The sequence below is a fragment of the Amphiprion ocellaris genome, chromosome 1 (assembly GCF_022539595.1).
Source record: "Amphiprion ocellaris isolate individual 3 ecotype Okinawa chromosome 1, ASM2253959v1, whole genome shotgun sequence".
NCBI classification, from domain to species: Eukaryota; Metazoa; Chordata; class Actinopteri; family Pomacentridae; genus Amphiprion; species Amphiprion ocellaris.
In genome coordinates this window covers 41,707,987-41,732,876 of record NC_072766.1, presented here as the reverse complement: position 1 = coordinate 41,732,876, position 24,890 = coordinate 41,707,987, and the positions used below count along the sequence as shown (strand labels likewise).

Genomic DNA, 24,890 nt, shown 5'->3' with positions numbered 1-24,890 from the left:
ACATTAAGATAAATAATAACTGGATAACAGAACCCTGACGTCAGTTTGAGTCTAGACTACTGAACTTTTCCTGCCCAGCTGTTAAAAACAGCTAAAGTCTGGTCTGAACTGAAGAATGACATCATCAGGGTGTCTGGACTGGATGACATCATCACAGTGACCTCACTCAGTCCTGCCCTGAGGCTCTCAGTTAACATTTTTTATATATATGGCTTCATCATGGAGAGACTGGAGCATCCAGCAGGAGGAAGCATCTATATATACAGCACTACATACTATATATCCAAGGTTGTTTAAATCAATCCAACTGGACTTTAAGAAGGTTCCTTGAAGAACCTACATACTATATATAGAGTAGGAATGAGTGTTTATAGAGCTGGACCTAACATTCAGGAAACATCCGCCTCTGACGCTTCCATCTGGACCAGAAATACCAAATAAGAGAACATTCTGACAAGCTGCTGGAACACTTTCTGAATAAAAACAGGTGAATCTGTTTGTTGTGCTGAGAATAACACAAAAATAACACAAAATGACGCTAAAATAAGACAAAAAGACAGAAAAATGACCCAAAAAGACAAAAATGACACAAAACAATGCTTAAATAACAAAAATAACACAAAAGACACAAAATCACATAAAACAATGCCAAAATTTATCCAAAACATGCTTAAATAACACAAAATTTATCCAAAACGATGCAAAAGTAACACAAAAATGACACAAAAAGATGCTAAAGTAACACAAAGACACAATAACACCGAATGAAATACAGATGACATGGATGCTATCAAATGTGATGGATGCTTCTAAAAAAGTCTAGAAGCCAAATATTTCCAATTTACAGTCATTTTAAGATGAGAAAAAGCAAAAGAATGTCACATCTGAGATCATGGAGCTGTCAAATGTTTATATTTTTGCAGAAAATGTTTGAACTGAAGCAGTTTCTGAGCATTTATTAACTTTGTTAAAGTGGAGTTAAAAATCACTGTTGCTTTAGATTTTATTAGATTTCCTGGATGGGAGTGGATGCATGTAGGGTTTTTATGTTCAGGGTCTTTCAATCAAATGCCAACAGATGCTATCAGATGCGATGTCTTTGTCAAAATGTGACTAAAGTTTTTGAATTTACAGCAATTTTAAGATTAGAAAACGCAAAATAATGTCACATCTGAGACCATGGAGGCGTCAAATGTTTATATTTTTGTAAAAAATGTCTGAAATCTCTGAATTCAGAGCAGTTTCTGGGCATTTTTTAAACTGAACTTTGTAAAAGTGGAGTTAAAATCACTGTTGCTTTAGACTATATTAGATTTCCTGGATGTGTGAGTGGATGCATGCTGGGTTTTTTGTTCAGGTTCTTTCAATCAAATACCAATAACACAGAGTCAAATACCAATTGCTCAGATGCCATCAAATGTGATGTTTTGAGTCCAATAACTAAATATTTTCAATTTACAGTAATTTTGAGATGAGAAATATCTAAATAATGTCACATCTGAGAACATGGAGCTGTCAAATGTTTATATTTTTGTAGAAAAATTGCTGAAAACTCTGAATTCAGAGCAGTTTCTGGGCATTTTTTAACTTCACTTGGTAAAAGTGGAGTTAAAATCACTCTTGCTTCAGATTTCCCAGACTTTCATAGGCTTTCAATCAAACACCGATTCCACAGATTTCTCCAGGCTGTAAAGTTTCTACATCCGAATATAGAGCCGACAGTTATGCAAATCTGCATGAAACGAGCGTCTAAAAATGAGAGTGTTGTCAGACAGCTGCCCATGGCTCTGCCTGGAGGCCTTCTGCCGGTCTGAGGAGGAAACACCTACCCGTCTGCAGGTCCAGGCCGAAGTAGAAGAGCGCTCCGTCTCCGAGGGCGCACAGCAGATAGTAGCTGCCTTCAAAGGTGGTCATTAGGATGGAGCGAGGGATGATCTCTGAGGACACAGATACAGAAGTCATTTATTCTCCTGGACTCTGGAGCCACCGCCGTGATGAACGACCACAGAAACCACTCTGACACTAAAATCTATCAGCTTATTGTCCAGACTGGGTGGTCAGATTTGAATGCTACAGGATAAAAATACAGTCTTCTGTCTGTTTTCATTTCCTAAACATTGGTTTTGTCTGACTGGAGGCCAATTACATCAAAACAACGCCGATGAAACGCTGGCTGGCTCAGGAGGAGAGAAAAACCTGTAGAAAATGAAAGGTTTCCATGAAAAATCAATGATTTGTGGGTGAGTGGGATGAAATATTCAGGTACAGGTGCATTCTGCTGAGAAACTAAAACATTTTTAACCAGCAGCTCTCCTGTTTGCGGTTCTGCAGTCAGACTGTCGGGTTCTTTAAGGTGAGGCGCTGAAGTTTGAGCTGTCAGTCGAGCGCAGAAGCTGTGAAATATGTCTTTTAAAGTATAAAATATGTTTTAGAAACAATAAAATCCGTCTTAAAGCTATGAAATATGTTCTAAAAATGATAAAATGCATCTTAAAAACGACAAAAAAACAACTTAAAAACAATGAAACACATTTTAAAAACTATAAAATACATCTTAAACCTATAAAATTCTTGTTAAAGCTATGAAATATGTCTTGAAAATGATAAAATACATCACAAAAACTATAAAACATGTCTTAAAAACTATAAAATACGTCCAAAAAACTACAAAATACATTTTAATGCTAAAAAATACATCTTAAAAATGATTTTTTTTAAAAAGTTCAACAAACACTACAAAATACGTCTTAAAAACCATAAAATACATCATAAAAACTACAAAATATGTCTTAAAAACTATAAAATACATCTTAAACCTATAAAATTCTTGTTAAAGCTATGAAATGTCTTGAAAATGATAAAATACATCATAAAAACTATAAAACACATCTTAAAAACTATAAAATACGTCCAAAAAACTACAAAATACGTTTTAATGCTAAAAAATACATCTTAAAAAAGAATTTTTTAAAAGTTCAACAAACACTACAAAATACGTCTTAAAAACCATAAAATACATCATAAAAACTACAAATTATGTCCAAAAACAAAATAAATATATTAAAAATACTAAAAGTTACAGGTGCTCTACTGTGGTTCTACAGTCAGAAACATCGTGACAGAAACTGAAACATGTTTGGGGTTCTACAGTCAGTAACATCGTTAGAGAAACTGAAACATGTTTGGGGTTCTACAGTCAGAAACATCGTTAGAGAAACTGAAACATGTTTGGGGTTCTACAGTCAGAAACATCGTGACAGAAACTGAAACATGTTTGGGGTTCTACAGTCAGAAACATCGTGACAGAAACTGAAACATGTTTGGGGTTCTACAGTCAGAAACATCGTGACAGAAACTGAAACATGTTTGGGGTTCTACAGTCAGAAACATCGTGACAGAAACTGAAACATGTTTGGGGTTCTACAGTCAGAAACATCGTTAGAGAAACTGAAACATGTTTGGGGTTCTACAGTCAGAAACATCGTTAGAGAAACTGAAACATGTTTGGGGTTCTACAGTCAGTAACAACGTGACAGAAACTGAAACATGTTTGGGGTTCTACAGTCAGAAACATCGTTAGAGAAACTGAAACATGTTTGGGGTTCTACAGTCAGAAACATCGTTAGAGAAACTGAAACATGTTTGGGGTTCTACAGTCAGTAACATCGTTAGAGAAACTGAAACATGTTTGGGGTTCTACAGTCAGAAACATCGTTAGAGAAACTGAAACATGTTTGGGGTTCTACAGTCAGTAACAACGTGACAGAAACTGAAACATGTTTGGGGTTCTACAGTCAGTAACAACGTGACAGAAACTGAAACATGTTTGGGGTTCTACAGTCAGTAACACCGTTAGAGAAACTGAAACATGTTTGGGGTTCTACAGTCAGTAACACCGTTAGAGAAACTGAAACATGTTTGGGGTTCTACAGTCAGTAACACCGTTAGAGAAACTGAAACATGTTTGGGGTTCTACAGTCAGAAACATCGTGACAGAAACTGAAACATGTTTGGGGTTCTACAGTCAGAAACATCGTTAGAGAAACTGAAACATGTTTGGGGTTCTACAGTCAGTAACACCGTTAGAGAAACTGAAACATGTTTGGGGTTCTACAGTCAGTAACACCGTTAGAGAAACTGAAACATGTTTGGGGTTCTACAGTCAGAAACATCGTGACAGAAACTGAAACATGTTTGGGGTTCTACAGTCAGAAACATCGTTAGAGAAACTGAAACATGTTTGGGGTTCTACAGTCAGAAACATCGTTAGAGAAACTGAAACATGTTTGGGGTTCTACAGTCAGAAACATCGTTAGAGAAACTGAAACATGTTTGGGGTTCTACAGTCAGAAACATCGTTAGGGAAACTGAAACATGTTTGGGGTTCTACAGTCAGAAACATCGTTAGAGAAACTGAAACATGTTTGGGGTTCTACAGTCAGAAACATCGTTAGAGAAACTGAAACATGTTTGGGGTTCTACAGTCAGAAACATCGTTAGAGAAACTGAAACATGTTTGGGGTTCTACAGTCAGAAACATCGTTACAGAAACTGAAACATGTTTGGGGTTCTACAGTCAGTAACATCGTTAGAGAAACTGAAACATGTTTGGGGTTCTACAGTCAGAAACATCGTTACAGAAACTGAAACATGTTTGGGGTTCTACAGTCAGTAACATCGTTAGAGAAACTGAAACATGTTTGGGGTTCTACAGTCAGAAACATCGTTAGAGAAACTGAAACATGTTTGGGGTTCTACAGTCAGAAACATCGTTACAGAAACTGAAACATGTTTGGGGTTCTACAGTCAGTAACATCGTTAGAGAAACTGAAACATGTTTGGGGTTCTACAGTCAGACTGTTTGGTTTCTTTAAGGAGAGTCGGTGAAGTTTGAGCTGTCAGTCGAGAGCAGGAATAAGATCGGGGTGACAGCGTGGAGATGCTGTTCATGGAGGAAGCTTCTAATTGGAAGCCAGAGTCCAACATGTCAGGAAACTCAGACGACTGCTGACTTTTTCATGAGTTTAACCGTCACCGGTGTTCAGCTGCTCTCCTGCATATTTAAGAGCTCCCAGTTTAAATACTTAGCATCTAAATGCTGCCTAAATGCAGCAGCGTTCCTGTTGGAGAGCTGGCTGAGGGGAACGAGGATATTTCAGGATATTAATGAAACTGGAGCTGCTGCACTGTTACACACTCACTGATTCATTTATTGGACGCTTTAAAACAACAGTTTCACTTTCTGGCCTCTGCAACTCTGGCAAAATCCACTTTCTGACATGTTGCATGAACCCAGAAGTAAAAATATGCACATTTTAAAATATTAATTGCAAGGAAATTACATCAAATTTCATATTTTCCCCAAAAAGTAAGTCCTGAATCCAAATATATTCCATTTACAGTGATTTTAAGACAAGAAAAAGCAGCTTAATGTCACATTTTAGAACGTTTAGCTGTCAAATGTTTACATCTTTGCAAAAAATGGCTTAACCTTCTGAACTCTAAGCAGTTTCTGTGCGTTTTTCTTTGCTTCTGTCACATTTTTCTTATTTGTGGTTTATTTTTCACCGCAGTATAAAGTCCTGCACCTCCATGAAAACAGTCTTAAAGCTATGAAATACCGCTTAAAAACAATACGTCTTAAAAACGACAAAATGTTTTAAAAACTATAAAATACATCTTAAAACCTCTAAATATGCATTAATGCTATAAAATACGTCTTAAAAACTACAAAAAAGTTTTAAGAATTCTAAAATACGTCTTAAAAACTAAAAAATTCGTCTTAATGCGATTAAAAAAAAAACTTTTAAAAACTACAAAATACGTCTAATTGCCTCTTGGCTGCAGCTTCATGTTTCCTGCACAGATATGAGAAAAGATATCGACTTTCTCGTCTAATTAAATACTGATTTATTATTAAACTGTTTCTTTTCACTATTTACCATTTTCTTAACCTTAATCGATCAGAGAGGAGATGATACTTCCAGTTTCTATTATCACTGGTTCATTCAGGAGGTATTTTGGATATTTTTTCCTCTAAAATCTATATTTTCTTCTTCCTGTGTCGGGTATAATTGTGAAGAAAGTGAATTTAACTTTCTGTGTCACGTTGTTTAATTACATAACGGCAATAGGAGCTCCTATTTTGTACAAGAACAGATGCTTTACCTTTAATTTTTAATTTCAATCATAATCTGCACATATTTTAGTAGATTGACTTATTTTTTCTGATAAAAAGTAAAGTTTACTTGTTGATAAATTATAAAAATGTTCCCATTGGGTCATTTTTGCAGCCCCAGTGAATCTAGAAATTATTCACATCGGGAGCTTTTAGCTATTTTCAGAGGCTTCATCTCGCTCTTGTGGCTCCGTCAGGACCCTGTACGAGTCCCAGAAATAAACTTCACTCGACATCACCTCCTTCCTCTCCTCCGACAGCTTCTCATGTCTCACCTCCGCCCAGCATCTCCTTGTGCAGCGCCGTGAAACAGGGCAGCTTCAGAACTCGGGCTGAGATGTCGGTCCAGAGGCCGACGGCGCAGAGCGGAGATTCTCCACCAGCCTCCCCCAGAGGAGTGATGTCCAGGCAGGCCACCTCATGCTCCATCTCCGTGGTGCTGAAGGAAAACATGAGGAGGACTTTAGGTCAGCAGGACTTTGACTAAATGAGCACAAGTTTGTTGTTTCTCATGTGGAATGCAAACTGAGAATTGATGAGTTGAGCAGTGAATTCACATCAAAGTTGCCCAACATTTATTTCCTCCAAAACATTCTGCCTTCTTTAATTTACAAACCATAATTTCAATGAAGTTGAAACATTGAGACTTTATTGACCTCGACCACCTCTACCGACCCTGAACGCCTTTACTGACCTTGACCATCTCTACCGACTTTATCAGCTTCGACCACCTTAACCAGCCTCGACCGCCTTTTCAGATCTCGACTGCCTTTACAGACCTCAACCACCTCTACCGCCCTCGACCAACTTTAACCATCTCAACCGCCTCTACCGCCCTCGACCGACCTCAACAGCCTTTAACAACCTCAACCGCCTTAACCATCCTCGACCACCTTTACGACCTTGAGCACCTTTACCGACCGTGATTGACTCTACCAACCACAGCTGACTTTACGACCTCGACCAACTTTACCGACCTCGACACTACAAAATCTACATATTTTGTGGTGTTAAGATGTGTTTCATAATTTTTAAGACATATTTCATAGCTTTTAAGACATATTTCGAAGTTTTAAGATGGATTTTATGGCATTAAGATGCATTTTATTTCTTTGTAAGACGTATTCTATAGCATGAAGATGCATTTCATAGTGTCAAAACATGAAAAGATGTTGAAACTTTGCACACAAGTAAATGATCCTTCCATCTTTTACTATCCCAGATTTCATCAACATAACCATGATTCAAGATGTCCATTTGGCCATAAATTATTTTACATTTACAGTTTTTTTTTCACCGTTTTCTTTGAGTTTTTTTTTTACCTTTAGTCAACTTAAACTGGCCATAACTCCCATTTCTACTAACACGTGAAAGCTTTCTAATAATTGGTAATTAACAGCAGAAGTTTCCATGTCTTGTCATGAAATACATTTTGATCCTATTTTGTGATCAAACTTAGTTTTTAAATCAAATTATACTTAATATTCAACTATTTGTAGGGTAATTTAATAGTTAACATGATTAGCAGCAGACGACAGTCTTACCCAGCAGAGCAGCTATCTGAAAATTTAATTAATCAAACATTAATTTACTGTATTCCCAGTAGTTCTGACTCATAGTTCCTTCATTATCTCACCCTCGTTTTAATTTCTCCTTTTGTTATGTTCTATAAAGTTTGTGTTTAAGTGGCAGCAGTCTGCTGGAGTTTTATCGTATTTCTGTCGGGTGTTTGAGCTTCTGTTGCAAGAAAACTGCTTTAAACTGCTTTTTTACAGCATCTTAAATAGCCAAGGTTTTCAAACTTAGGTTTTTATACATATTATACTGAATATTTGACTATTTCTAGGTTAATTAAATAGTTTATTTAATTAACAGCAGATAAGGATCTTGAAATTAGAATGAATCAAACATTGATTTACTATATTCCCAGTAGTTCTGACTCACAGTTACATCTTAAAAAACTAAGAAATACGTCTTAACGCTATAAAATACATCACAAAACTATAAAATACATTTTAATGCTATGAAATACGTCTTAAAAACTATTAATTATGTCTTAAAAACTATGAAATGTCTTAAAAACCATGAAATACATCTTAGAAACTATAAAATACATCTTAAAAGCTCTAAAATATGTTTTAAAAATGATAAAATACATTTTAAAAAAATTATAAAATGCGTCTTAATTCTAAAATACGACTTAAAAACTATATGTCTTAATGCTATAAAATATGTTGTAACAGCTAAAAAAAAATCTGTCTTAAAGCAATAAAATACATTTTAAAAAAGATAAAATACAACTTAAAAACTACAAAACAATGCAAAGAAAAGCCATGGTTGGCCAAACGTCGTCTTTCTAAGTATACTACTGTGAATATTTGACTATTTCTAGGTTAATTAAATAGTTAATATAATTAACAGCAGACAAGAATCTGTATTCTCAGTAGTTCTGACTACACAGTTCCTTCTTTCTCTTACTTTAATTCTAATTTCTTATCCTCTTATGTTCCATAAAGTTTGTGTTTGCGTCACAGTCTGCTGGATTTTTACTGTATTTGTTGTGTGGCTTCTGTTTGAGCTTCTGTTGCAATAAAAAAATGCTTTGAGGCTCTTTTACAGCAGCTTTAAAAAGTGGAAGATATGCAAAAAAAGCCTCTGTTCACAGCTTGTAACTGTGACCACCAGGCTGCTGGAGAGAAAATAAAGCCTTGAGAGTAAATGATGAAACAAGCAGAGAGAAACAGCGTTTGGCTTGTTTTTCTGTGCGAGTCGCTGAATTCAGTAAATATTAGAGGATTTAAGGTGAGCACACGGCTGTAATGTAATTACAGTGTGAGCACTCGCAGCAGGCAGCGATTATCTGCTACACTTGCATTATTGAGCAGCCGTGGTCCTTTACAATGCATGAGTTTGGACCTTTTTGTTGCATTAACATTCTCATTTTCATGCCTCCTGAAGGTTTGACCTTAGTTGTGATGAATGATGTACGACACCGCGAGGCTGCTTTGTAATTCCTAATGCCCAAAGTGGAAAGTTTCTGCAAACTTCTCTTGTTTTAGTATAAGGTGCCTCTGCAAGCAGGATTTAAAGCATTGCAGCGAGTTTAGGAACCAATAAGAAACTGAAATAAAAGTAATGTGGAAACTGGATGTCGCTTCTGAAATAGGAGACATCTTGTATCCTGTAATTTAACTTTTATAATGAGGTATATTTACATATTTATAAATTCTGGAGGAAGAGGTGTTATTTTAGGAATCTCAAACCTGGTAATTAACTTTCTAAAATCTAAACATGACATCAGGAATTAATCCTTCAAAAAATACATCTTAACGGCATAAAATACCTCTTAAAAATATTAAAATACATCTTAACAAAATAAAATACATCTTAATTACAAAATACATCTTAACTATAAAATACATCTTAACTATAAAATACATCTTAAAAACTATAAAATACATCTTAATTATAAAAAGCATCTTAACTATAAAATACATCTTCAAAACTGTAAAATGCATCTTAAAAACTATAAACTACGTCTTTGAAACTATAAAATACATCTTATAAACTATAAAATACGTATTAACGTTCTAAAATACGTCTTAAAAACTATGAAATACATCTTAAATATGCTGAAATACATCTTAAAAACTCTAAAATAAGTCTTTAAAATTATAAAATATGTCTTTAAAATGATAAAATATGTCCTAAAAACTATGAAATGCATCTTTAAAACTATAAAATAAAGTAAGTGTAATGTGGAAACTGGATGTCGGTTCTGAAACAGGAGACATCTTGTATCCTGTAATTTAACTTTTATAATGAGGTATATTTACATATTCATAAATTCTGGAGGAGGAGGTGTTATTTTAGGAATCTCAAACCTGGTAATGAACTTTTTTTTAATCTAAATGTCACATCAGACACTAATTATCATCCAAACAGCATCTTTATTTCTGTTCAGACATGTCTGAATCTGACCTGTGATCATATTTAAGATGGATATTTTGAAAGAAAGAGTGTGATGGGATAAAAGTTATCAGTATAAAAACAACAAAATACTTCTTAAAAACTATAAAATACGTCTTAAAAACTATAAAATACGTCTTTAAAACTTGAAAAATATGTCTTGGAACTACAAAATATGTCTTAAAAATTCTAAAATGCGTCTTAAAAACCATAAAATACGTTTTTAAAACTATAAAATACGCCTTAAACACTATAAAATACGTCTCTGACACCATAAAATACATCTCAAAAACTATAAAATATGTCTTGGAACTACAAAATACGTCTTAAAAACTATAAACATGCGTTTTAATAACTATAAAATATGTATTGACATCTTATTGCTATAAAATGTGTTAATAACCAGAAAATACGTCCAAAATACGTCTTAAAAACTGTCAAATCTCCGTTAGAAATGTGACAATACGGCACACTAACTCATGTAACTGTATCACACAGTAAGGACAGTCATCACCTCTAATCGATCCGTCCATCCGTCATACTGTGTTCCCTTATTCTGCAGTTGTTCTGCCACAGTCTCACCCTTGTGGCTGATTCTGGGATCTCATACCTCTGTCCAGACGTACCTGATCTGTTTGAGCTCTCCGGCCAGGATCTGCAGGTAGTACAGGACCCGGCCCACGGCCAGAACCACCTGGGTGTGGTTGCAGGCCGCCACGCTGATGTTCCGGCCCTGAGGCTCCTTCCATTCGCTCACCAGCGCCTTGCTGTCCTGAAGGACCAGACGCACCGAGCCCGACGTTATCTGCAGGAAAACACAGTTTAGGAATAAGTCTGGGAAGTGGTGAGGAGCCGTTTCAAAGGAGACCTGCTTGTTTTTATGTGGTTCTGTGCCAGAGGAGCAGCTGGTGCTTCTACAATGAATGAAATAATGATTCCATTCTCTGGAAAATTAGGATTTCTGGAAATAAACAGTGACAGAGAGGAAATAAATGACTTCCAGTTTAAGTCATTCCACCAGATGCTGAGGACAACACTGATGTAAATGTTTAAGAGCTCACTGAAAACTATCAAAAATCAGAATTTCTCAATGGAAAATCTGTCAGTTAAAATGCAGCACGAGTGTCAAGAAATATGTTTTCATTAAAAGAATTAATGAAGCATAAATCCTTCCAACAAACAGTTTTCAAGAGTTTTTAAAATAAACTCAGTGAAAAAAATAATAAATTGTTTGATTGTTGCATCTCATATCTGCACTTTTGCCCTTTTAAAATGTACATTTTTCATCTAAATAATTTAGTTTATTTAAATATTTTCATATCTGTGTCCTTTGCTGTGTAAAATAAAGATTAATTCTCTGGAATATTGGTATTTTTAGAAATAAATAATGGCAGAACGGAAATGAACTGTTTCTGATTAAAAATGTGTCTTAAAAACTACAAAATATGTCTTAAAAAATACAAAACGCGTCTTAAAACAACAAAATACATCTTAAAACTAAAAAATACGTCTTAATACCATAAAATACGTCTTGACACGACAAAACGAGACTTAAAAACTACAAAATGCATCTTAAAACTACAAAATGCACCTTAAAAATGATAAAATATGTCCTTAAAACTATAAAATACACCTTAAAACTACCAAATACATCTAAAACCTACAAAATACGTCTTAAAAACTATAAAATACAAGTTAACACAATAAAATAGGTGACTAGAAGCTATTCCCACTAGGAACTATTAAAAATCTAATTTCTTAGTGGAAAATCTATCAGTTAAAGAACAAGAAACATAATTTGATTGAAAGAATGAATGAAGCATAAATCCGCCACAGTTTTCTAGAGCTTTTCCTGCTGCTGCCAAACTTCATTTGTTTTTATTTCACATCCCAGAGACTCCTGCAAAAAGCTCCTCAGGTGAGGCAGAAATACAAATTTAATATAGAAAATGTAATAATGTGGAGGAGGGAGAAGACAAAGAAAAGAGAAGCAGAAGGAGAAGCCTCATTAACGGGCTGCAGCAGCTACAAACAAGCGGTCCGACTGTAAACGGAGGCGTTGGTGTAACGAGATGACAAGATTCAATACTGGATCTCTAATGGAGTCTGTGGAAGCAGGAAATGAGATTAGAACGTCTGCTTTCTGTCTGCAGGTCACAGTAAACACACAGAAACGGTGGAAATTCAACACGTTTCTGTGAATAGAAGCAAAGACGTTCTTTCTTCAGGAGTCGTTTTATATTAGAAGACAAAATGCTGCAAAAACACGTTATTTAGAGGCAACAGCAGCTATTTTAACACTAGCTTAGCATGTTAGCATGAGGTTTGTTGGTATCATGCAACCGAAAGAATGAGAAATTTGGACATGTTGACCTCTTAATGTTGCTAATTTTTACCTAAGGTATCACTATATCACTATATTAGTAGTGGTTCATCCTCTGGAGATCTTGAATGTTTGTGCTAAATTCCTGGGATGATTTTTTTTTACCATTTTTAAGTCAAAAACAAAAAATAAAATCCTTTTTATGCTGCCTACTTTTCTTCCTAATGACTGTATAATTGTTTTAAACTGTACTCGGTGCAAAAACAACTGAATCATTTGATTTTTACATCTCATATCTGCACTTTTGCCATTTTTAAATGTAAATTTTCTATTTCTAGTGTCAATAAATCATTATATTTGCATTATTATTAATCATTATTGTTATTTTGGACAATTCTGAGTCACTCTGTACAGGTTTCAAGTCACTTTGGACAGTCTTTATCTTATTTAAGACAAATTTGTAATCATGAACAAATTTTAAGTTATTTTGGACAAGTTTGAGTCATTTTTCATACATTTTTAGTAATGTTTATTTAAAATTTCAATTCTGTGTCCTTTAATGTGTTTTTATTACATTTTAAAGCTTGTCTAATGTATGAAATGTGTTATATAAATTAAAGTTGCCATGTTTTGTGTTTAATTTCTCTAAAAACCAGAGAAAAAAATCTGTGAATCGCCAAATTAGTAGCGGTAAATCCTGTGGAGATCCTGAATGCTTGCACTAGATTCCTGGGCTTTTATTTACCACTTTTAGGTTTAACAATAAATTTAAAAAGTTAAAATATGATTTATTTACACTGCTTATTCTACTCTGTAATTACTGCAAATGTTTTTAAAACTTAACCCAATACAAAAAAGATTGTTTGATTTTTACGTTATATCTGCACTTTTGCCATTTTTTAAAGCAAATTGAAAATCATTTAGTCAATGTAAAATTTCAATTATGTGTCCTTTTTCTGTGCTTTTATTATGCTTCATAGCTGGTCTAGGGTACAAAAAGTACTAAATAAATTATAGATGCCTTAGTTTGCTTGTTATTTCTCTAAAAACTAGAGAAAAAGCCAAAGAATCACCAAAGTTATTGGGATTCATCGTCTCAGGGACCATCTAGTTTATGTAATTGACTTTGTATCATTCCCAGGTTTAATCAAATCTCAGTGAGAACCGAAGCAGCGGTAAATCGACCTGCCACTGACCACTGTGTGGGTCAGTGCATGTAATTTCAGATAACGCTGCTGCTGCTGCACATCAGCGGTTTGTTGAATTATCCAAAAACTGGAACCTTGTCTGGTCAAACTTTAACACATCAGATTCTACTGATGTTAGAGCCTCAATAGTTGGTGAAATGTGGACCAAAGACTGGATTTTAGTAGAAATATGGATCCATCCATATATATACACTGACAGGAACTTTATGGAGAAACAAGAGCAGTTTTGTCGGAAAATCTTGCACTTCTTTCCCATTTTTAAAGGTGAATAATTGAAAACGTGTCCGCTGATGGATCCATTCCATCATTCTGATCTGCTAGAAACTATTCTGTCTGTGTTTTCACCAAATGTCTTGGCTCTGGGAGTTAAATTTCTGTAGATATTGGACCCTTAAAATGGCCTCCGAGGCCATTTCTGGAGTCTAAACGCATGAAATTCTCAAAATTCTGCCAAAATAATCGAAAACTAAACATGTAGAACACTCTAATATGAAATATTTGGTCACAAATATGAAAAATAAAGTTATTTATCTTTAACTTCCATTTCTGATTGAGCAGGTTGGACAAGTTGTACCACAAAAACAAACATACTGGAGGATAATCTGATCCAAGCAGAGTTTTGTAGATTTGCACAATTTTGCAGATTCTGAATTAATCGCGATGAGAAATTACAGAAAAATTTCAGGTTTTTATCTTTCATAGTTCCTGAGATACTGTCAATCAAATATGTGCAGAAAAACCTTCTGAAAGTTGGTCGACTGACATGTTTTTTAGAGAAATTATCTCAGAAATAATTGATTGAACTAAAATGTCACAGATATTATTTTAAATACCTGTAGTTTATGACAAACAAGTTTCAACCAGATCAGAGGTGGCTGAGCAGAAGGATCCTGATGATTTAAGGTGGAACAACCTTAAATCCAATCAGAAACTTGTGAAGATTCTCCGTCTGAACTGTGAGTTTTACAAGGAGGTCCAACAAATCCTCGTACAGAAAACAAACCATGAACTCAGCCGTGCACGTTGGCAGCATGTCTTTGAAGTTCTGTTTACGGCCGATGCTCCGCTGGCGTCGCATGTTCAGTCGGGTTTTAGCTCCGACTTGGTCTCCAAACCTCCCGAGAGAACACCAGTGGATTCCTAGAAGCTCAGCATTGTTTACCTTCTTTGCATTTCTGCTGCAGAAGTAGTGCACAGTCAGCTGGTCGGAGCTCGTTTACAGGCTGCAGCACCAGCGGTTTCTCACGGCGAGGTCAATTAGAGCGGCAAACGGCGAGCGTGGAGTCCATGAGCAGGACGGAGGACCAAAATAATGAGCTAAAACGAGGCTAAAAGCTGCAAACAGCTGCAGTCTTACTGGGGTTAGCATCGCTTTCATGTTACCTACAGCCTTTTGATTCAGTCTAAGAACAAAAATACTGCTTTATCTACAGTTTTTATCAAGGGTTTCAGAAACTATGCACACATGAGCCTTAATAAATCCCTCTAGTGTCCAGGTTACCATCTATTTTACAGTCTTTATTGGTTTTAATACTGAAGAAAGCAAAAAAATGCAACTCTGAAGCTGCTGGCATCAATGGTTTTATGACATTTTTTCATTGTTAGTATAAAAATACTGCTACATTTACCATTTTGAGTGTTGCAAAGTCAGTAATTATCTTTAATGTTCATGTTATTATCTATTTTAGCATATTTTTTGGTTTAACTACTCAAAAAACTACAAAATTCCAACTCTGCAGTGACTGGCTTCAGTGACTCAATGATATTGGAGTCATTGCTACCATAAAAAAATTGTTATATTTATCATTTTTTAAAAAGATTTCAGAAACAATGAGCATTGTACATTTGCTAATTAACTTTAATGTCCATGTCATTGTTCAATGATATTTGAGCCACTGTTAGTATAAACATTTTGCTATATTTTCCATTTTGTAAAAGAATTTAAGAAACTATGAGCTCTAAACAATAATAATTAACTCTGGCATAAAGGTCACTGTTTATTTTAGGTTTTTTTAGGTGAAACTACTCAAAAAACTCAAAAATTCCAATTCTGCAGCTGCTGACGTCAATGATTTAATTATGTTTGATTAATTGTCAGTAAAAATACTGATGAATCTACAATTTTTAAGTAGGATTTAAGGAACTGGTAACACTGGACATTAATTAACTCACTCTGTTATCGACATTATTATCTAATTTAGTATATTTTCTGGTGTATATACTTGAAAAAAGTGAAAAATTCCAACTTTGCAGCTGCTGGCGTCAATGATTTAATGATATTTGATTCATTATAAGTACAAAATTATTGCTATATTTACCACTTTTAAAATGATTTCAAGAATTATGACCATTGTACATTCACTAATTAACTTAAATGTCCAAGTCATTTTCTATTTCCATGTATTTTTTGGTTTAACTACTCAAAAAACAAAAAAAATTCAATTCTGCAGCAACTGATTTCAATGATTTCATGGCATTTGACCCATTGATATTATAAAAACATTGCTCGATTTACCATTTTTAAAAGGATTCCAGGAACTATGAGCATTGCAAAGTCATTAATGAACTTTAATGTCCATGTTATTATCCATTTTGGTCTATTTTTTTGGTCCAATTATGGAAAAAGTGAAAAAACGCAACTCTACAGCTACTGGCGTCAATGATTTCATGATATTTCATTCATTCTTAGTTTAAAAATATTGCTATATTTGCCATTTTTTTAAAAGGATTTCAGAAACTATGAGCATTGTACATTCATTAATTCACTTTAATCTCCATGTCATTATCTAATTTAGAGTAGTTATTGGTGTAACTATTGAAAAAAGTAAAAGAAATTCTAACTCTGCAGCGGCTGACTTCAACAATTGAATGATTTTTGATTCATTATCTGTTTAAAAACACCATTTTAAACACGGATTTAGGAAACTGTGAACATTTCACATTACTTCATGAACTCTTGTGTCGGGGTCGCTGCTTATTATACTGTATTTTTTGGTTCAACTACTGAAAGAAGTCTGCAGCTGTTGGCTTCAGTTTAAGGACAACCGCCAACTTTTATTATTTATAATTAGGTTGTGTAACGACAGCAAGATGAGCGATAAAGTCAAAATTTATTCTGTGGAAAAACACCAACCATGAGAAGACGAGAGAGTTAGTGGAATGCATTAAAATACGAGCAGAGTTGTCATAACAACAGGAAGATTTACGGCCGAGGATCGAGCGTTTGGTTTAATTCCCAGCAGGTTTCAGCTGAATCTAAATTATCTGCAATATTCATCGGGAGCAAGTGTAAAATACATGAAGAACTTCAGCGCTGCAACTTTCGATCATGCATGATTTACAAAAAATTAAAAAGATATTTTACTAAATGGCCTCAGTTCAATAATTAACTTCTCTAATTAATTTTGAATTTGTTGAATTTAGTGGATTTTCCTGCAGAAGCACGTTTTACTGCAAAGAGAGGTCATTTAACGACAATATCTCAGGAAATATTAAAGATAAAAACCTGAAATTCTCACTCTGTTTTCTCTTTATGTCATTGATTCTGGATCTGTAATATCGGAGAAATAGATCAAATTATCTCTGATTATTGGTGAGTTGAACAAAAAGGAAGTCGGCACCGCACTGGTCTAATAAAAATATTTCATTAAATATTAGGGATGTCCTGATGCTGTTCTGAAGTTGTTATGAAAAGTTCCAACTTTGAGCTCCAATTCATTTTTAAAAAATTGCATTTTTTTAACCAGGATTTCAGAAACTATAAGGATTGTATGTGTTTTTATTTCCTCCAGTGACCACAAAACTGCCAATTCTGCTGTATTTTTTGGTGTAAATCTTGAAAAACATAAAAAATTCTGACTCTGCAGCATGCAGGTTTCAGGGATTTAATGATATTTGATTCACTCTTAGTACAAAATATTGCTATATTTACATTTTTTAACCAAAATTTCATAAACTATGAGCATTAAGCAAGAATAAATTACCTCAAGCAATCACAAAATTGCCCATTTGAGTGTATTTTTTGGTGTTAATACTGCTGGCGCCAACGATTCAACGATATCTGACTCATTGTTGGTATGAAAATATTGCTACATCTACCATGATTGAAAAGGATTTAACAAACTATTGACATTACACATTCATTAAAAACTCCAGTGTCCAAAAAACTGCCTATTTGAGTGTATTTTTGAGTATAAATACTGAAAAATTCTAACTGTGCAGGTGCGGATTTTAAAGATTCGATGATATTTGATTAATTGTTGGAATAAAAATGTTGCTTTATCGGCTTAGATTTGAAATAAGAGTCAAATTAACCTAATTTCCCAGGCAACACATGTTTTATACACACATAATACAAGTGTTTGCATGATTGTCAGTGGAGATACGAACCTGAATGAGCTGCTGATGTGCCACGTTTCCACAGTAAAACGTCTGCTGGTTGTCCACGAAGCCTGGAAGTTCCGTCTCCTCCACTTCCTCTCCGCTGAGCATCAACACTCTGGGAGGAAAAAAAAAAACCACACAATTCTGCGATAAGACACGTTCGATCGACTTATCTGGAATTCTGCAAAAAAAAAAAAACTCACCGAGTCTGACCCACGAAAGACAGAACCAGCATGTCGTCCGTCTCCCTGCCCGCCTCGGATCGCAGCGGCCACAAACCTGCCAGACAAATCCAGAGAAAGTGTTAGGAAGAAAAGTTGATCTCTGCAGGGGAAAAGGAATACGATATCCAACCGGATTTTTAATTACTGGACCCCGAAAATGGAAAAAAGTGCAAAAGTTCCAAACTAAGGTGGCATATAGGCCTCTCTGTAGAGTGTATATCTATAGATGGATCCATATTTCTATTAAAATAGAGTCTTTGGTCAACATTTCACCACCTGTTGAGGCTCTAACGTCAGTAGAATCTGATGTTTGGCAAAACATGACATGGCAATGTTCCAGTTTTTGGATACCTTGACTTGAAATCAATTTAAAATGATTTTGGACTGGTTCCAAGCCATTTTGGACAAATTAGTGTGACTTCAGACACGTTCTAAGTAATTTTGGACCAATTTTGTCCTATATCGAACAGTTTTCAAGTCTAAATATCTAAAACTGGAACCCTGTCTGGTCAAACTTTCCACACATCAGATTCTACTGATGTTAGAGCCTCAAAGGTTGGTAAAATGTGGACCAACAACTGTAGTTTAGTAGAAACATGGATCCATCCACATGTGATATGCAGAATGTAACAGCCTGAAAAAAGACAGAATAAGATAACAAGAGAGAACTGTAACAGATGTGTGCTATATTTCATTTTCACCTCATTTTTCAGGTGCAGTATTTCATTATCATGTGTGATATTACCTCTAACTCAGTATGTTTGATCTCGTTCCAGCTTATTGTATTTCACTAATGTATCCTGCTTGTGTATTATCTACTCTCTAGACACTGCATTTCTTACAGTATATAATTTAGTTTTTATTTTCAGAGCAATATCTGGCATAAGAGTTCCCCTCAGGACTAATAAAGTTTCATTTCATCTTAAAATAGAAAGTTACTCTGCCTGGTTGTGTAGAGTAACAGAAATACGATCTGCAGCTGAAGCCTGGATCTTTAACTATTCCATCTGTCAGACGTTAACATGTCAGAGGAAGTCGTGGAGCCTCTCAGGGCCATTGATTGGCTGAGTGAGTAATTGCTTCTCATCGAGAGGCCGAGAACGAGTCGGCAGCTGAGACTTTTAGGGCGGCGATGGTCAATAAAGAGCTGAAGCCTAACAAGTGGGAGCAGACCTCGACTGGCCCCGGTGTCTCGTTTAGGCAGCTCACAGCGTTTTCCTCTGAGAGGAGCCTAATTTTCTGGGATTAAAAGGCCACCGCTGGCGTTTAGAGGCGACAGAGCTCGACTGGCTCAAAACAAAACGCCTCCAAGGGGATTCCACCTCGATGGTTCGACACAAAGCTGGCAAACGCTGGAAGCAGAATATTCCTGCAGGAATGAAGCTAAAGAGGCCAAAAACACACGGGTTCAATCTGCAGCTGATGGTGTTTAATGTAAAAATTATTCTGATTCTGTTTTTTTTTAATATGTCTTTATGTAAAAAAAATGGCAAAAAATGTTGATTATTGTTTCCTTAAAGATGAAAAATGTCTTGTTTTGTCAGAAAATGGTGAAAAATTGTGAAAACAAATTGTATTTGCCAAAGTTCAAGATGACAAATATCTTGTTTTGTCCAAAGATATTCAGTTTACCGTCAGCGAACGAAAAATAAATCAGGAAATATTCACAGATAAGAAGCTTCGATCACAAAATTTTGACTTTCTTTAAGTTTTTTTTTTTTTTTAAACTGATTAATTGATCAGTTGTTTGGTCTCTAAAATGTCAGAAAATGGTGCAAAATGTCTTGCTTTGTCCAAAGATATTGAGTTTAAAATCACAGAGGACTAAATAAACCAGAAAATACAAAAATTTAACAAGTTGCAATCACATAATTTAGATCTTTTCCTCTTCTCAGAAAGTACTAGTCAAACCGATTAATCAATTATCAATTAATCCTAAGATTAAAATGAATAAATTTTGCTAATTAATTGCGATTTTTATGTTCAAAAATGGTGAAAAAAATTGTATTTGTCAAAGTCCAAGATGACAAATATGTTGTTTTGTCCAAAGATATTCAGTTTACTGTTATAGAGAGGAAAGAATAACCCAGAAAATATTCACATTTAAGACACACCTTTTTAAAATTATTTTTTTAACTGAATAATTGAGAAGTTATTTAGTCTCTAAAATGTCACAAAAGGCTGAAAAACTTCTTGTTTTGTCCAAAGATACTCAGTTTTCTTTCAGAGAACAAAACAAAAACAGGAAATATTCACATATAAGAAGCGTCAATCACAAAATTAGTTGTTTGGTGTATAAAATGTCAGAAAATGCTGGAAAATGTCTTGTTTTGCCCCAAGATATTCAGTTTACTGTCACCAGGGAGGAAATAAACCTGTAAATACTAACATTGAAGAAGCTACAATCAAAACATTTTGGTCTTTTCTTGTTTAAAATTGTTCAAACTGAATAATTGATCAGTTTTTGGGTCTCTGAAATGTCAGAAAATGCTGGAAAATGTCTTATTTTATCGGTTTACTGTCACCTAGGACTAATAAACCTCGACTGTTGACGACACCAGACTCTCAGAACAAAACGCCTCCAGACCGAATTCGTCTTTCTGTCCTCGTCGACGCACCGAGCCGAGACCTTCGACGTCCGTCTGTCCGTCTGCTCGGGGAACAGCTGGAGCAGATGTTCTCCGGCTCGGCTGTCGACTCGGCGGAGGATTAAGGTGCAGATAAAGTGGCGTGCTGAACACACAAACCTTTGATTCCCGGCAGGTCGATGCTGGCGTGCTCGTGAATCCCAATGCCGTTGCGGATGATCCGGAGAGAGCCCTCTTTGAATGCACCGGAGCAAGTCACCAGCTGAAGGCGGCAAACAGACAAGAAGACACACAATCAGACACCAGGCTGGGTTTACAGAGTCCATCCAGATCTATTTACGGTTTATCTCTAGGGTCCATCCACGTAAAACCATCCAACTATGACTGATTTACTGAAAAACACTCTAAACTCTGGATCTCTGCCATCCGAAAAACTGCTAAAATCAAACTACAAGCTCAAAGAAGATGGAACGAAGCTCATTCATGCTGATATATTCTACATGTCTGCTTTAAGTCTGACAGATGTTAACCGTTTCCACCAAGCAGACGAAGTTTTTGATCCATTTCTCTGTAAAAACCACAAATTTTCTGAACATTTGATTCGTTGTTTGGTCTGAAAAATGTCAGAAAATGATGAAAATGGTCTTAATTTGTCCAAAGATATTGACTTTGCTGTCATAGAAATGTAAATAAACCAGAAAATATTCATATTTAAGAAGCTACAATCAAAAATTTGGGACTTTTTTTGCTTTAAAATTGTTCAAATCGATAAATTAATTATTTAGCCCCTAAAATGTCAGAAAATGCTGAAAATTGTCTTATTTTGTCCAAAGATATTGACTTTACTGTCATAGAAATGTAAACAAACCAGAAAATACTCATATTTAAGAAGCTACCATCAAAAATGTTTGACTTTTTTTGCTTTAAAATTGTTCAAACCGATTAAATACTTAGTTGTTTGGTCTCTAAATATCAGAAAATGCTGAAAAATGTCTTATTTTGTCCAAAGATACTGCATTTACTGTCACAGAAATGTAAACAAACCAGAAAGTATTGACATTTAAGAAGCTACAATCCCAAAAGTTTGACTTTTTTTCCCTTTAAAATACCACAATTAGCACCAAAAAATATGCTAATAATCACCTGTGAAAGTTGATTTTACACTTTGAAAACCATGGTATCCTCAAAAAAAATGCACAATTACACAAACTGTCTGAACCAGAAACTGTAATAACAGAAATAATTTTTCATTTTCTCTTGATCTTTGAGTTAATAATCTGTGATGTTAAGATCTATCAGGAAAATCTGAGCTTTAAATCTGCATATTTTATCAAAATTACTTTATTCTATGGGTCATTTTAAAAAAATGACAGAAATTAACAAATGAAATGAACTTAACTACTAACTAATTTTCGTGAAGCAGACAAAGCAAACTTTGTTTTTGGCCCAATTCTCTGTAAATACCATTAATTTTCAATACAAGTCAATACTGTGGATCAATAACTTGAATGAGCATCTGAATAGAACAATTAGCACAAAAAATATTGATCAATAATCTATTTTGACGTTAGATTTGTTGGCTCTGGTTTACCGTCTACACCACAAAACTGCCAGGAGTTTTGTTTTTTTTTTTTTAAAAGCATATTATCTCTTAAAAATCCCTGAAATTCCACATGACAAACTGTACATTAGCAGTAATTTAGTACAAATCAGTGAATATGTGCAATATTTGTTCACAACTGAAGTATCACTGCCAGGATTGCTTCCAACGTTTCTGTTCTTTTATTGAAGCTTTCTTATTATTTTCAGTCCAATATTGTACTTATAAGTTATTCTTATTCTATTTGGGTGCAATTTTATTAATATAAAGTCTTATTCTTATGCAAAACACTTGTACATTAGCAGTATTGTCGCATAAAACAATTAATATGTTCAATATTTGTTTACAACTGCAGTTTTACTTTCTGCTCTAGTTTTATTTTAGCTCACTTATTTATATTTTTAGTAACGTACCACACTTAATCTATTAGGTGATGCATTTATTATTGAAGTTTTATCTAATTTTAACTTAAAATTCATCATAAATCACTGTGATTATCGTTCGTAGTCGTCGTCATTTGAAGTAAGAGCTAAGCACGGTGGTATTTCTGCAGGATTTGTGAATTGGTTTCTAGTTTTCCCTCTGAGGTTTTCATTACAAACAGAGACATCTCTGCCATCCAAAGCCCTGGAGGTAAATAACTCTGGTGTGGGTACAGCGGGACCAGAGAGCAGCAGAATGTTATTTATTCATCCAGTCACAGTGCGCTAACAGGATTAATATCAGAGCCCACATAATCTCAGCCGCCGCCACCTGAACCTGGCAGCTCCACCGACTCCCTCCAGTGTGTTCTCAGATGCCCTCCACTCTCCACGTTGTACGTTTTTTTACCAGAAAACAGAGTGGCAGCTGCACGGGTCGGGTCAGCCATCATCCTGCAGCTTGTCCGTCAATCTTTCCTGTTTTGGAAGCAGTCTGCATCAATTAACCGAGGGCCAAAATGCAAACGGCAAATTAAAATAAAGTGTGTCAGGCTGAGATGAATGCTGGTTCCGACCCAGGAGAGCGGCTCAGAGCTGCAGTGGACTGCTGCCGTTGGACCGGCATCAAGTTCCCTGAGGCCCAAAGTCCAAATCTGCCAACTAAACCTTCTGTAAAAACCTTCTGTACTGCATCTCCGTCCTCTGCTCTCCCTGCTGCACCGACACAAATGTTCAAATCACAAAAACGGTGATGTTTCTGCAGGAACGTGGAGCAAAAACAGACACCAGCTGCTCGCCTTTAATGTAAACATGATTAATATTGGGTTTGAAATATCGTTTATGTCAGAAAATGGGGGGAAATGTTCATCAGTGTTTCCCTAAAGATGACAAATGTCTGGTTTCATCCACAGATATTGAGTTTACTGTCACAGAGAACAAAGAATAAGGTGCTATAATCACAAAATTTGAACTTTTCTTCTTTAAAATCATTTAAACTAATGACTTCATTAAATACTTGGTCCCTAAAATGTCAGAAAATGTTGAAAATTTTCTTATTTCTTGCAGAGAAACTAAGTTTATTTTCATAGAGGACTATATAAATCCAAAAATATTCATGTTTAAGAATTTAAAATCACAAAATTTTGACTTGTTTTCATTAAAACTGTTTAAATTACTTAATTCTTTTGTTGTTTGGTCTCTGAAAAATGTCTTGTTTTGTCCAAATACATTCAGTTTACTGTCACAGAGGGCTAAATAAACCAGAAAATATTCACATTTATGGTGCTAAAATCACAAAAATTGGACTTTTTTTTCTAAAAAAAAATTGTATAAACTGATTAATTGATTAGTTGTTTGGTCTCTAAAATGTCAGAAAATGCTGAAAAATGTCTTGCTTTATCCAAATATATTCAGTTTACTGTCACAGAGAACGAAGAATAAGAAGCTACAATCACAAACTTCAGACTTTTTTTCTTTAAAACTGTTTAAACTAATTCACTGATTATTTGTTTGGTTTCTAAAATGCCAGAAACTGCAGATTTTTTTTTTTTATTATGCCAAAAAATATTCCGTTAACTGTCATAGAAGAGTAAAAAAACTAAGAAATATTGGTATTTAAGAAGGTGCAATCAGAAAATGTAGACAATTTTTTCTTTAAAATTATTTAAACTAATTAATTCATTAGTTGTTTGGGCTCTAAAATGTCAGAAAATGATGAAAAATGTCTTGTTTTGTCCAAATATATTCAGTTTTCTGTCACAGAATGAAGAATAAAAAAGAAAATAATCATACTGAAGAAGCTACAACCACAAAATTTAGACTTACTTTCTTTTTAATTATTCAGAGCAATTAATTAATTCGTTTTTGGCCTCTAAAATGTCGTGTTTTGTGCACAATCCAAAGAAATTCTTTTTATTTACATATGGGAGTACAGAAATGTGTATTATGTCAGATATATATAAGTAACTATGGTACTTAAAATATTAAAATGCTAAA

At 34.8% G+C, this 24,890-nt stretch overlaps 1 protein-coding gene across 1 annotated transcript in view; it reads right to left on the bottom strand.

Annotated features, from left to right (window-relative positions):
• Nucleotides 1–24,890, bottom strand: part of ddb1 (damage-specific DNA binding protein 1) — an 89,195-nt gene that overhangs the window by 37,833 nt on the left and 26,472 nt on the right. The window contains exons 10-15 of the mRNA XM_023289613.3: nt 21,033–21,135; nt 18,265–18,340; nt 18,068–18,176; nt 10,774–10,952; nt 6,454–6,617; nt 1,830–1,937 (exon numbers count right to left, since the gene is read on the bottom strand). Of these exons, the coding sequence (XP_023145381.1) occupies nt 1,830–1,937; nt 6,454–6,617; nt 10,774–10,952; nt 18,068–18,176; nt 18,265–18,340; nt 21,033–21,135 (739 nt within the window). The remainder of the gene's footprint in view (nt 1–1,829; nt 1,938–6,453; nt 6,618–10,773; nt 10,953–18,067; nt 18,177–18,264; nt 18,341–21,032; nt 21,136–24,890) is intronic.